Source organism: Neodothiora populina (assembly GCF_041146345.1).
Source record: "Neodothiora populina strain CPC 39397 chromosome Unknown canker_contig_14, whole genome shotgun sequence".
NCBI lineage: Eukaryota > Fungi > Ascomycota > Dothideomycetes > Dothideales > Dothioraceae > Neodothiora > Neodothiora populina.
This window is the reverse complement of record NW_027191408.1, coordinates 761,550-773,262: the sequence shown is the minus strand read 5'-3', so window position 1 is coordinate 773,262 and position 11,713 is coordinate 761,550. Positions and strand designations below refer to the sequence as shown.

Genomic DNA, 11,713 nt, shown 5'->3' with positions numbered 1-11,713 from the left:
GATCGTTTCACGCGAGTAATTACCTTACCTTCGTACATGCCCTGATGTACAAGTGTGAAGTACTTGTATGTGCTGTACCCCGTGCACGGCCTGCCCGTCATCAGTTTGCTTCGATTCGCTCCAGCTATAAATTAGTGGAAAGGGTGATCTCCAAATTTCCTGGGGAGCCGGCAAGACATCCGCTGCCTGTCTTTCCCTTTGCTGCAGCTATTCGCGACCCCAAACTGCTTCATGCTGATATACAGTATGTCTGATATGCAGGGCTAGAAAACATCATACCACAACAGCATGTCTATACGCGCCTCTTGTCTCAAGATCGATCGTGCAGTACTCGCAGAATATATACTAATCATAATCGATCGAGTCTGATAGTGAAAAGAACTGAAATTTGGATTAAAACCTTGCAGATTACATTGCTATTCCTAACTAGGCTGACTCGCAGCCTGAGAATTGGATTGCTCCTTTTGATCGAGGATATTCCTGATCAACACTTTTCGGTGCTACCGTCAGCATCCGCGTCAGCTCTTGAAACAAGCGGACGACCCCCCAGATCCGCTGTGGGATGTTATAACGAAAAAGAAAAAGAACAAATGAAATAAGGCCCGCCTCCGGATATCAAGTATGAGTGTGTGTGTTTGGATGTGTTGCCTTAACCAAAAAAAAGCTTCCACGGTGTATTATCCCCAGAGTAGCCCGTTCCCCTCTTCGCCGTGAACGCCGATGCTGAAAAGCAGATCGTGACCCGCCCAGTCCAATCCGAATAAGAGATATGAGGATTAATGATGGCATGTATGCCAATAATATGAGATGATAACGAAATCCGTGCGTTCGCCTTTATAGGCTCGAAGGTCATTGAAATAGTTATGTGGTAGTGCGGTCATCTGTCGTAACAAACGCGCTGTTTGTATTGTTCAATAGTTGGATCGAGGGCTTCTCAGAGGATGCCAGAGTCCTTCAATGCGTTCTGTAGGATGGTTTCCTTGACAGCAGCAAAGACAAGGCGGATATTCGAGGTATCGGTGGCTTGGGTGAGACTAAGCGATGTCAGTATGCCTGATCTGACGTGTGCTCTGGCTTCACTTACTGTGGATATAGATTAAGATGAGCACGGTTGACTTGGTTAAACCGCCATAATAGATACTTGGCCGCGCGATTGACGTCGTTGCCGCCAGAGTAGTCAGGGAAGTAATTGACTAGAGGTGAACGGCCAAGCTTTTGCCTAAAAAGATCGACTTTGTTAAGGAAAAGGATGATACTGGTCCTCATGAACCATCGTGAGTTCACTACCGAGTCAAACAGCACCAAGCTCTCGACCATACGGTTCTAGACGACGATAAGCGCATGCATTGTAGACACAACGTAGGGATTGACATACCTGGTCGCTAGCTTCGAGAAGAACCTGGTCGTACTCGCTGAGCGCGACGCAGAAGATGATGGAGGTGACGTTTTCGAAGCAATGGATCCACTTTTTGCGTTCACTTCTCTGGCCGCCAACATCGAACATGCTACAGATTTTGCTTAGAAGGAGACATTGAGGTGACCACTCAAATATGATGACTCACTGTATGCTGAGCTGGCCCATCTGAAATCGCGTTTCATAGATGCCGGTCGTTTTCGTTCGTGCTCTCAAAACATCGGCTTCTGTGGGACAGTAGTCCGGTTGAGCGATGCGTTGGACCTCGTCGAAGAAGCTAGGGGGTGTCAGCGATGGAGTGTGGTTAGTTTGATCTCGCAGATCTTACTATGACGCCGAGTCCATAAGATAAAACTCGCTGGAATGCTCAAAGACCTTGGGCATGCATGGGTCCTTCCATATTGCCGTGGTGGCGTTGGCGATTCGTTGCGGTAGAGGAGCATCCGGATCGGGATCCATTGTGTAGTCCATGATGAAATCACAGTGTTCCATGTTTCCAGGAGCTTCCGGGGCGATTTCAAATTGGCGCATTGCCGCTATGAGTGCTTTTGCGCAATCGACGACGTTCTTGTACACTGTGTGTCGGTAGAGGGCGAGTTCGTCCGCACTGTAACCGTTCTGGTGGATAATCTTCATTTGTTTGACGATGGTCGACTTTCCGCTCTCGCCGGATCCTGTGCGATGTCAGTAGGGGTCGTGGTGGCATTGGCAGGGAGACACAAGGATGACGGCGCATCCTGTTGTTGTCAGACAAGCGACAGGGACGTACCCAATAACAAGATCTTGCATTCTCGCCGTAGCTTTTTCGAGTCCTCTTCCAAGGTGCGATCTATCATCTGACTCCGCTTCTTCTGGTCTCCATCTTCGCCGCCCGTCGAACTCATGCAGTTACCCATCTTCATGAGCAGCTCCTGGTCCTCTCCCCGGCCGCGGCCGGAATGTGTCCGTTGTCGCCGTCAATGGCTTGATGCTCAGGGTGGAAGCAAGGGTCCGCAGCGGGCCGTGATGGTGTCAAGCGTGAGTTCGGCAGTGGCGATGTGAGTGGTTGTTGTAAAGGGTGACGGTAGACGGCGGTCCAAGGAGGTCGATTCGCCTCGTTTCGGTGCTGTCGGTGCCGGGGTGCTGCGCGCTTAAAGCCGCTGCTGGATCAAGTGCAGTGGCCGGGCAGGTCAGGGTGTCGTGAGTGTTTGTGTTGGTTTTGGCGGTCGTGAATGACGAGATTGCCCTCGACAGCAGGGGGGTGAGTGAACGAGCGATGGAATTGGGGGTAACAGGACAATGTCTGGGCTGAAGATCTCCAAGTAAGCGATTTGCGGTGCTATATTGTAAGAATGCACCTGGCAAATGGATGCTTGACGATCAATGGCAATGGCGCGCGCAATGGTCTATGCTTTGGGATGCAAGCCTTCAGCCTTCGAACCTATGAACCCCGCTCCTTGGGTTCGTGGGTTCGCCTCTCCTTGGTCCCCGGAATAGTACGGGGTGAAGAAGATCCTGTGCTGCTAAATTGGAAACACGATCCAGCGTGGCACGTGGAGGCGGGAAGGTAGGTAGACAGGCAGATAGGTAGGGTGGTAGTTCGGTTGAGAAGTTTGGTGCAAGGCAAGGCAAGAGGCAAGGCAGAGGGAGGGCAAGGCAAGGCAAAACCCAAGGCAAAGGCAAGGTAAGGTAGGTAAGGTAGGTAAGGTGGCACCGTAGCCAAGAAGACTCGGGTCAGGTCAGATCAGGCAAGGCGAGATAACAGGCAAAAGGGAGATGGAAGGAGAGTGCAGCAATGCTTGCAGAGCGACGACCTGTCTGTAGTGTGTGCCTGTAACCTCTCCCCTTCCTGCACAGTAGTTGATCTGCCGCCCGATCTATCCTAGGTAAGGTAGGCGGCCCAGCGATAACGGGGGCATAAAGACAATTGGACGTGGTCGAGAGCGACAATCGTCAGCCACAACGGTTCAATACTATGACAGTATACTCGCATTGCACCTGTGCACCCCAGCGTCTTTCCAACAATGACATTCGCGTCCTTGGGCCTGCGACAAGAACAGACATGGGGCCGAGCCTCTAGATCCCATTTGTTACCAAACAACTGGTTGGTCTCTGCACCTGCGCACGACCTTCTTTACTCCGCACAAAATGGTCAAGATGAAGCCACCATTATTGCCGCCCTTTTTCTTCCGGATTCAAGTATAGCGCACGTGGACCACAACGTTCATTACCCTTTTGGGGCTTTGTCGAGTCGCCATGGTCAAGTCGTAGTCAGTCTAGGCGACTGCGTTGCCATCGTTATGCGAGATAGATTGCACCATTGTAGCACGCCGTGAAACAGGGGCGGCCGTCTCCACTGACATGCTACCTGTCTGCGTGTACGAGTTATTTAAGCCATGAGAATCGTCAGAGAGTGGTAAGAAACCGCCGCATCCTGTAAAAAATTCAAAGCTTTTGCATGATGTGACAGTATAATGAAACAATTTGCCTGGTTCGTCATCAGCCTCCTGCGGCGGTGCGACAGCCTTGTAGCATCATCGAAGCCGCCGATTGCCAGCTTCTACATTCGATCGAAGCAAAAGCTGGAGCATATTAGATCTTGTCTTTTTCCTTCCCCTCTCGAATACAACCGTTGGAAATGGCACTCTGTAGATGTGGAGGTATACCAACCAGGACTGCTCGGAATCATCATCATAGTAGGCATATTCTCGGATTGTGCCATGCCTCGTGTTGCGTTGCCGTCGATGATCCATGAATCAGTGGCCTTGCCTAGACGCGACCAATCAATCTACCATCGTTCCACGAGGAATGCATGTCGCAATGCACTCGTCAACCTGTCTAAGGTACTTGTGGACTTTCAACATATATCTACACAATGGCCTCGCGTGCACGTGCTCCTTATACAGTGCATACCCAACATAAACAGGCACAAGGTATACAGTACGTCAAGGACTAAGAAACTTCGATACGATCACAAGTAATACTGGTCAATACCAAACGTATCTTCGAGCTTGCATATGGTAAGTTTCGGTGGCGGATGCGCCCATGACCGAGCATGCACCCTACCTACACCTCCTATGACAAATTATCGAACGTCTATCCTGAAAGCGATCTCCTTTCGAAGTCCACAATATCGACTGTGTACTATCTTCGTCAGATTGTCATGGCGCGAGCCGCAGATAGTACGTGACTTGCCTTGATTATTGTGTTCCCGGAGGAGCCGTATTGAGCGTCTAATTAGAGGATTTGAGTCAGGTGAATCGCTCTCAGATTCGATCGATACCATGAGAAGCAGTTCGATTAACTGTGGTCTGAGCAGACATGACCAGGCATGTCAAATCACTGTACGGTAGCCTTCATACATTTGCGCCCATTGTATTTGAAGGAATCTGCAGGGGCTGCAGTAGCTCCACTACGGACTTAGGAGCTACATTGCCTTCGTCTTGATGATTACCCAGTCCAACCAGCGTGCTGGGAAGGTCAGTTTGCTCACCTCTGTAACCTGCAAGATCGTACTTCTGATCGAAACGTGCTTGCTAGTGGCTGTTGGAACGTTCGGCCCTAATCAATACTCTGTGATAGTATTGCACAAGCTTCGCGGGTCAGTATTTGTACGGCCAAGGTAAACCGGGCAGGACGAGTACCTATCCAGCCCTCTTCCGTGGACTCCGGATATGGCTGATCCTCGATGTATGACATCTGTTGCCTACTGTACCTCAAGACAGTCTTTAGATTCATACATAATTGCTTCAGACGAGGTCGACCGACGTATTTGTATTCCAAGTCGTATGTTACGAAGATATACTCTTTGTGAGGGATATGTATCTATTAAAGCATTCACATTACATTAGCGGGACCGCTGGCGCAATGGTAGCGCGTCTGATTCCAGTCCAGAAGGTTACCTGTTCAAATCAGGTGTGGTTCAATTCCATGTCTATTACCTTCGACATGTTCTTTTGGTCTTGCATCCACCGTCTACACTGTATATTTTGTCATATACAAATAATGAACCTCGTTATCCATGTCTTTTGCAGGGAAAGGTTTATGGTCCATAACACTGTGCAGAGACGAACCTTCATCACTGGTAGTTATGTCAACACATATAATGAGCCACGTAAGCGGCTTCAGATTAGAGCTTGCACAACACTTAGTTGTCCTGTTGTTGGTGGAAGCAAAGCGCCAACATCGACCGTTCCAAATTCGTGTCAGGAGTTTTTCCCTTTTGCGCCGCGCCGCGGAGGTTCGCAGGCAGGGAGTTGCGAATGTCGCAGGTTGAGATACTCATCTCGCACTGTGTCAGAAATGATACGGGTAAGAGCGACATTTCTTGAAACAGCACAGCGGTAAGGCGTGTATGGTACCCGTTTGAGGAAGTGGAATGTTCCTTGCACAGTGCATTAATGCGAATTGCCATAATCTAATAGCACACTAGAAGGGCCATTTCCTTGTTTTGCCAGAGCCGGGCTCGGCTCCGGGCAAATTGGGCAGTGTGGCCCTTCCTCCGATTCATGAACAGGAATTAGGGGCGCTGGCTTTGCAGACCTGCCTTGCCTTGGCCACACGTCGAGATGTCAGCCTCTGAGCCAACCGTGCAACGAGTGTTTCCCTTTTGGATGACAGTGACGGCCTCCCTTGATTAGACACAATGGGTTGTGCCACCAATGTACTGTGCCACACAGCCACACATGAAGAACAATACAGTGCTGTGAGGAATTTAGAATGCAGATCCTCACATGCGACACACGGTGATCTCCACTTGGGTGATGCGGGACGGAGACTTACTCCGTTTTTGAGACACGAGTCGAACAAGCAGCTTGGTGGACAGCAAGGAGCCGGACAATCGAGACATGGATTCTGCACCTATAGCTTATCTGTGTATCGTCAAGACAATGGACAACTCGGTGAGCAAGCACTGTGCACCCAGGTCTTATCCGGCACGGGTCCACCCAATGCAGAATCCAGAATTTAACGAAAATAAAGGCAGAGTAAGGTTGTTGCTAACTAAGTTCTGAGGGCACGGAGCCGCTGACGTCCGTTCTGCCCTGTCGGTGCTCTCCAAGTCGATTTCGAGCCCCAGATCTCGATCTCCAGGGCGGTTGGTGGAGAGCCAAAGAGGGAACGAGGGAAAGAGGAAAGCGCTGGGTTGCTTGGGTGAAGGTGCAAGACACATTCAGCCCGACTCTAGTAATTGCAGTAAACTCGTACTCTTGTACTGCTGTCGTTCATTCCCTTTCTTCCTCGTCCGAACATCCCTGAATCACGTCCTTTCCTTCCAGAAGTTTGCCATCCTGCACCTGCTGTGTTTTGCCGGCTTGACTGCACCTTTGACTCTCTTCACTGCGTGATAGAGGTTGTTTCCAACGAAGCTTGATTGTGACAACTAATACGTCGTCCGCCCGCCACTACAATTTCTGCCCCACCTACGCAGTCCTTGTCCGCTGGGAGATCTTCGACTACTACTCTACCAGCCGTCTTCTCTTCGTCTTCGACTCACACTTGTCCATCCACTCCTCGGTCGCGCAATAATACCAGCAATTTTTGCAACAGCAGCAACAGCAGCATCAGGAATCTCGTGACGCAACGTCATCTCTCCGCATCAGCATCTCCTTCCAGACACTTTGTTGTCTTCGTCAAAGCGCGTATATCGACAGCTTAACCTGAGTCTCGGCGACACTTTCGTTGAACCAATACCATCACCATGGCCGAATTCGTGCGTGCGCAGATCTTTGGCACGACCTTTGAGATCACGAGCAGGTATATTTCATCGTGGATGGTATTGCAATGGTTGTTTGCGGAGTTTGACGGGTCTGCAGATACACCGACTTACAACCTGTGGGCATGGGTGCTTTTGGACTTGTGTGGTATGTGTTTTAGGAGACACTATGCCACGCCGACGCCAGCGGCTGACACCTTTCCGATAGCTCTGCAAAGGACCAACTTACTGGTCAGGCCGTGGCTGTGAAGAAGATTATGAAGCCTTTCAGCACGCCTGTCCTCTCCAAGCGAACCTACAGAGAGTTGAAGCTTCTCAAACATCTCCGACATGAGAATGTACGCCTCGACAGTCATCAATCCGTCTGATGCTCAGGTACTGACTGTAATTATAGGTCATCAGTCTTAGCGATATTTTCATCTCCCCCCTCGAGGATATGTACGTCTCTACCCAACAGTCGCCAGGGTCACTGCAATCTTGCTGACCCCATACAGTTACTTCGTCACCGAGCTCCTCGGCACTGATCTCCACCGTCTTCTCACCTCAAGGCCGCTCGAAAAACAATTCATCCAGTACTTCCTCTACCAAATTCTGGTTCGTCCATGATCATGTCACATTCATATTTCCTCTGCTTACAAGCATCACAGCGAGGCTTAAAGTATGTGCACTCCGCAGGAGTTGTTCACCGTGACTTGAAGCCTAGTAACATCCTGGTCAACGAGAACTGCGATCTGAAAATTTGTGACTTTGGCTTGGCCCGTATTCAGGACCCTCAAATGACCGGCTACGTTTCGACGAGATACTACAGAGCACCCGAGATCATGCTCACCTGGCAAAAGTACGACGTGGAGGTTGATATCTGGAGTGCCGGATGCATTTTCGCCGAGATGCTGGAGGGCAAGCCTCTCTTCCCCGGAAAGGACCACGTGAACCAGTTCTCCATCATCACTGAGCTATTGGGCACTCCTCCCGATGAGGTCATCCAAACTATTTGCAGTGAGAACACGCTGAGGTTTGTGCAATCGCTGCCCAAGCGTGAGCGACAACCGCTCAAGAACAAGTTCAAGAATGCCGACCCGCAGGGTATGTACAAATCTTCTCCTCGAACTATTGCTTGTCTCTAATGCGCGCCCAATAGCAATTGAACTTCTCGAGCGTATGCTGGTCTTCGACCCCCGAAAGCGTGTCAAGGCCGGAGATGCCCTCGCAGACCCTTACCTGGCACCTTACCACGATCCTACCGACGAGCCGGTCGCCGAGGAGAAGTTTGATTGGTCCTTCAACGATGCAGACCTTCCAGTAGACACATGGAAAATCATGATGTACGTTCGGCTGATGCTAACATTCACACTAAGGCCTTTGACTAATAACCGCGCAGGTACTCGGAAATCCTTGACTACCACAATGTTGATGCTCCAGCCGATGAGAATGCTGGAAATGGAGCTTAAACGTTTCAGACTTGCTTCTAACATTCGATTTACTTGTTCATCATTTTCTACGCAGGTTCGGTGAAGCGTAGTCTAGCTCACCAACCAAGTGTCACCATTGTCAGGGCTTTCGAAGTACCTGTATTCGACAACGTACGAATCGTTGTTTTGTTTAGGATTAATGACAACGGAAACTGTCTGCACTTCTGTTGTGCTGACACAGCCTGCTCGTCTCCCATCTTCAGCTTACATGACTTCTGAAGACCCGGGGGCAGACACGGCTAGGAGGAATGATTATGAAGCTGCTCCTTTCCAAAGTAGATAGCCTGAGTAGTAGGATAGAAGCCACAGTACAGCAATGGAGTTCTTTTTGAAGCCTCACTTCCTTGCTGTTATTTTGTCTATGAATGAAGAGTTTGTAGGGATGAGCTCGACCTTTTCTCCAACATGGTGTACGAAATTATGTATACTTCCTGGCCTGGTAAATCACCAACTGCTTCTAGTTGGGCGATATAATGGAAGATACAGAACAGCAAGTGGGGGGGAAGGAGAACTTGCTTTGCTTCATCTCATCAATCACCATAAGGCTCCCTGAGCTGAGCTGAGCTGAGCTGAGCTGGGCCGGGCCGAGGTTCTCTAAACACGTTGATGCCAAGGAAGGTTTCTTCGTGAGGACAATTCACACTTGCAGTATAGTTGTACTTGTCGAGTGGCCATGATAAGCAGCGACTGTAGGGTTTCGTGAAATACTACTCCTTATTCGATTAACATCCGGCACAGACGATGGACACATTGTATTACTATCACTGAGTGCCTTCTTTGTTCTCTGTGCCCTCTGTGCCCTCTTTGCCTTCGGTCTTGGCAAGCTCCGACACAGTCGTTACTGCAGGCCTTGACGGCTCCTCAACACTAGTCTTCGCTGCTGCTTCCTCTTCAGCTTGTGCAGGCGAGGTGTCGCTCTTTCGCCAACCTTGCTTGCGTTTCTCTGCTGCCCAAGAGCTCCAACTCGATAGATATGCTGCTGCGCGGCTGGATGCTGCTTGCACTGTTTCCTGTGCTTCTGCGTCTGGCTTGGGTGCTGTCACGATGGTGATTAATTCTTGCAACCATGTCGACATGAGGAGAGTCACTTACACTGTGGGGGCGCAGCAATCTCGACACTGGCCTTGGCCGCCTCTTCTGCCTGCTGCTCAGCGGCAGCCTTTTGTTCCGCAGCTCGTTTGCGTTGCGCTTCTCGCATCGCTTCAATGTCTGCCCATAGGTTGTTGATCACACCCGAAACGCGCTGCTGTCCGTTGGCTAGGCCCCGGCCTATCGCTTCTTTGCTATTCTTGTATCTCTCGTCCAGTCCCAATTCGTGGACCTGTTGGGCTAGTCTTCTTTGGACATCCTCCATTGTTAAGCCACCTGCGCACGGATGACGAGGCTCGATAATGTCGAATAGATGAGAATCTGTACACCGCTTGAAAAGAGCGTAGTTTTCGGTCAACAGCCATGAGTTCACGAATTCATTGCCGAACTCGGATGACGGATTGCCTTCGACTTCGGATAACAAAGCTCTCTCGTCATTCGGTTTCGCTTCGACGTACTGTCGGTATTTGACACAGGACACGAAAGCAAGAAGATATTCCTCGAACTGCAGACGGATGAAGTCTTCGCTTCCAGCATATCCCATGTCCTTCGGCCGAGAAGGATTATCGGGGTCCCAAGTATCCTGCACCGCCTGTGTCAAAAAGTCGGCCCACCGCCTGTCCGCGTTGGTGAGTGTTAACGCATTCCTCAGGGAGGGTGAGAAGATGTTGATTGTGTTGTCGTCAAGGTTGACCAGAACATCTGCATAGTGGTCCCGTTGCTGCAACAAGAGCTGGTTCGTAGATCCGACGAGATATGACTTGGTTTCCTGGTCTGCCAGAGTATCCAGCAGCTGCAATGGGGTATAAGGTCCGAACAGAGCCCCTTTTCCAAAAATCTGTAGAGGTAAACCCATGTAGGCCAACAGCGACGCTCGTTCACTTGTCCTCAACGAAGTGGGTTGCGAAAGATTCTGCGCATACGAGTCCATCTGCGGGTCAGCACAGTCCTCGAGATGTTTTAGCAGGCCTGGAATCAGCGAGACTAATGAGAATTGCATCTGGCATAGCCGCTCGCATTGTGAGCCGAAGAATAGCATCTGACAATGTTAGTTCACACTGTTATGTTATGTCATGTTCTCTTCACTTTGACGAATATGTACCTTTGGCTGTAATATCAAGCACTTGAATAGTACAAGTGTCTGCCACTTGAAATGATGGACGAGCTCGCGTAGTGATAGGCCTGAGAACAAAGTCAGGATAAATGCGCGAACGATGGAGTATGTGCTACTAACCATAATATTGGTCCCCCTCATTTTCGTGGCCGGCAAAGTCTTTCGACAAACTTTCTTGAAAGCGCTGCAGAACGAATGAGAATTCGCTACCAAACTGTCATCCAGCCAGAACCTACCTGCAATATGTCCAAGTCTGTAAAGTCTCTATAACAATGCATCAGCATAGGCCTAAGCAAAGGAGCACCGAACGCACCTCTGTGAGAACCAAGCTCTTGTGACCACACTCAGTTTCTCCCGGATGGCGCTGAATGTCTGAGGACTCTCTGTAATCACCACCACCGCTTTTTGCACGGTACTTCTAGTCACATCTGCGGCGCGATGTTTCAGGGTGGAACTGTCAAGTTGTCTCGTACACGATATCCCGAAGAGCGAGCGGGCAGGCGACGACTTCTGTACGAGGGTGAAGTATGAGAAATCTTCCGTGGATCTGCGCAGCAATCAGTCACAATCCCCAAACCAAGAACAATTCTTTCGACATGTACTGACGCATGCGCTCCGTCAGAAAGAGCGAGGAAGGGCAACAGGTGCCAGTCATTGTCGGCTGCTGGATCAGACCCCTCGGTTCCAACCCAGAACTCTGTCTCCGGACCTCTGCCATACGTTATGAGCTGCTCGTCCACGTAGCATCGAGAAGTGGTTTATACCGAGCATGGTGGAAATCCACTACGCATACCACAGGCTTGAAGGGCTGCTGCAGCGACGTCATGATCCCGCCTTTGTTTTGATTATACTATGATGTCCAGGCTGCAATTCATTATGTAGACTCATTGACCTGAGATTCACAGTCACATACAGTAAAGAGCGTATGTTGACGA

The 11,713-nt window shown here is 50.1% G+C and overlaps 3 protein-coding genes across 4 annotated transcripts; 1 reads left to right on the top strand and 2 right to left on the bottom strand.

The window, feature by feature from the left end:
* Nucleotides 1-934: 934 nt before the first annotated feature.
* Nucleotides 935-2,316, bottom strand: AAFC00_002212 (uncharacterized protein; the record flags this gene model as incomplete). 2 transcript variants are annotated; one of them, XM_069341503.1, is made up of 6 exons in its annotated part: nucleotides 935-1,034; nucleotides 1,085-1,323; nucleotides 1,376-1,505; nucleotides 1,563-1,691; nucleotides 1,743-2,088; nucleotides 2,184-2,316. In XM_069341503.1, 6 exons carry the CDS (start codon nucleotides 2,314-2,316, stop codon nucleotides 935-937), a joined length of 1,077 nt encoding a protein of 358 aa, XP_069201582.1. The 2 variants fall into 2 exon arrangements, with proteins under 2 accessions (XP_069201582.1, XP_069201583.1); XM_069341502.1 differs by having other exon boundaries at nucleotides 2,184-2,310.
* Nucleotides 2,317-7,091: 4,775 nt separating this feature from the next.
* AAFC00_002211 (uncharacterized protein) lies at nucleotides 7,092-8,554 on the top strand (the record flags this gene model as incomplete). Its single annotated transcript, XM_069341501.1, has 8 exons — nucleotides 7,092-7,147; nucleotides 7,207-7,254; nucleotides 7,315-7,444; nucleotides 7,501-7,544; nucleotides 7,601-7,700; nucleotides 7,754-8,189; nucleotides 8,245-8,428; nucleotides 8,485-8,554. The coding sequence occupies 8 exons, from the start codon at nucleotides 7,092-7,094 to the stop codon at nucleotides 8,552-8,554; spliced, it is 1,068 nt and encodes a 355-aa protein (XP_069201581.1).
* A 782-nt stretch (nucleotides 8,555-9,336) lies between these two features.
* Nucleotides 9,337-11,604, bottom strand: AAFC00_002210 (uncharacterized protein; the record flags this gene model as incomplete). Its single annotated transcript, XM_069341500.1, has 8 exons — nucleotides 9,337-9,611; nucleotides 9,668-10,703; nucleotides 10,767-10,846; nucleotides 10,899-10,962; nucleotides 11,015-11,042; nucleotides 11,092-11,325; nucleotides 11,385-11,489; nucleotides 11,543-11,604. 8 exons carry the CDS (start codon nucleotides 11,602-11,604, stop codon nucleotides 9,337-9,339), a joined length of 1,884 nt encoding a protein of 627 aa, XP_069201580.1.
* Between the last annotated feature and the right edge of the window lie 109 nt (nucleotides 11,605-11,713).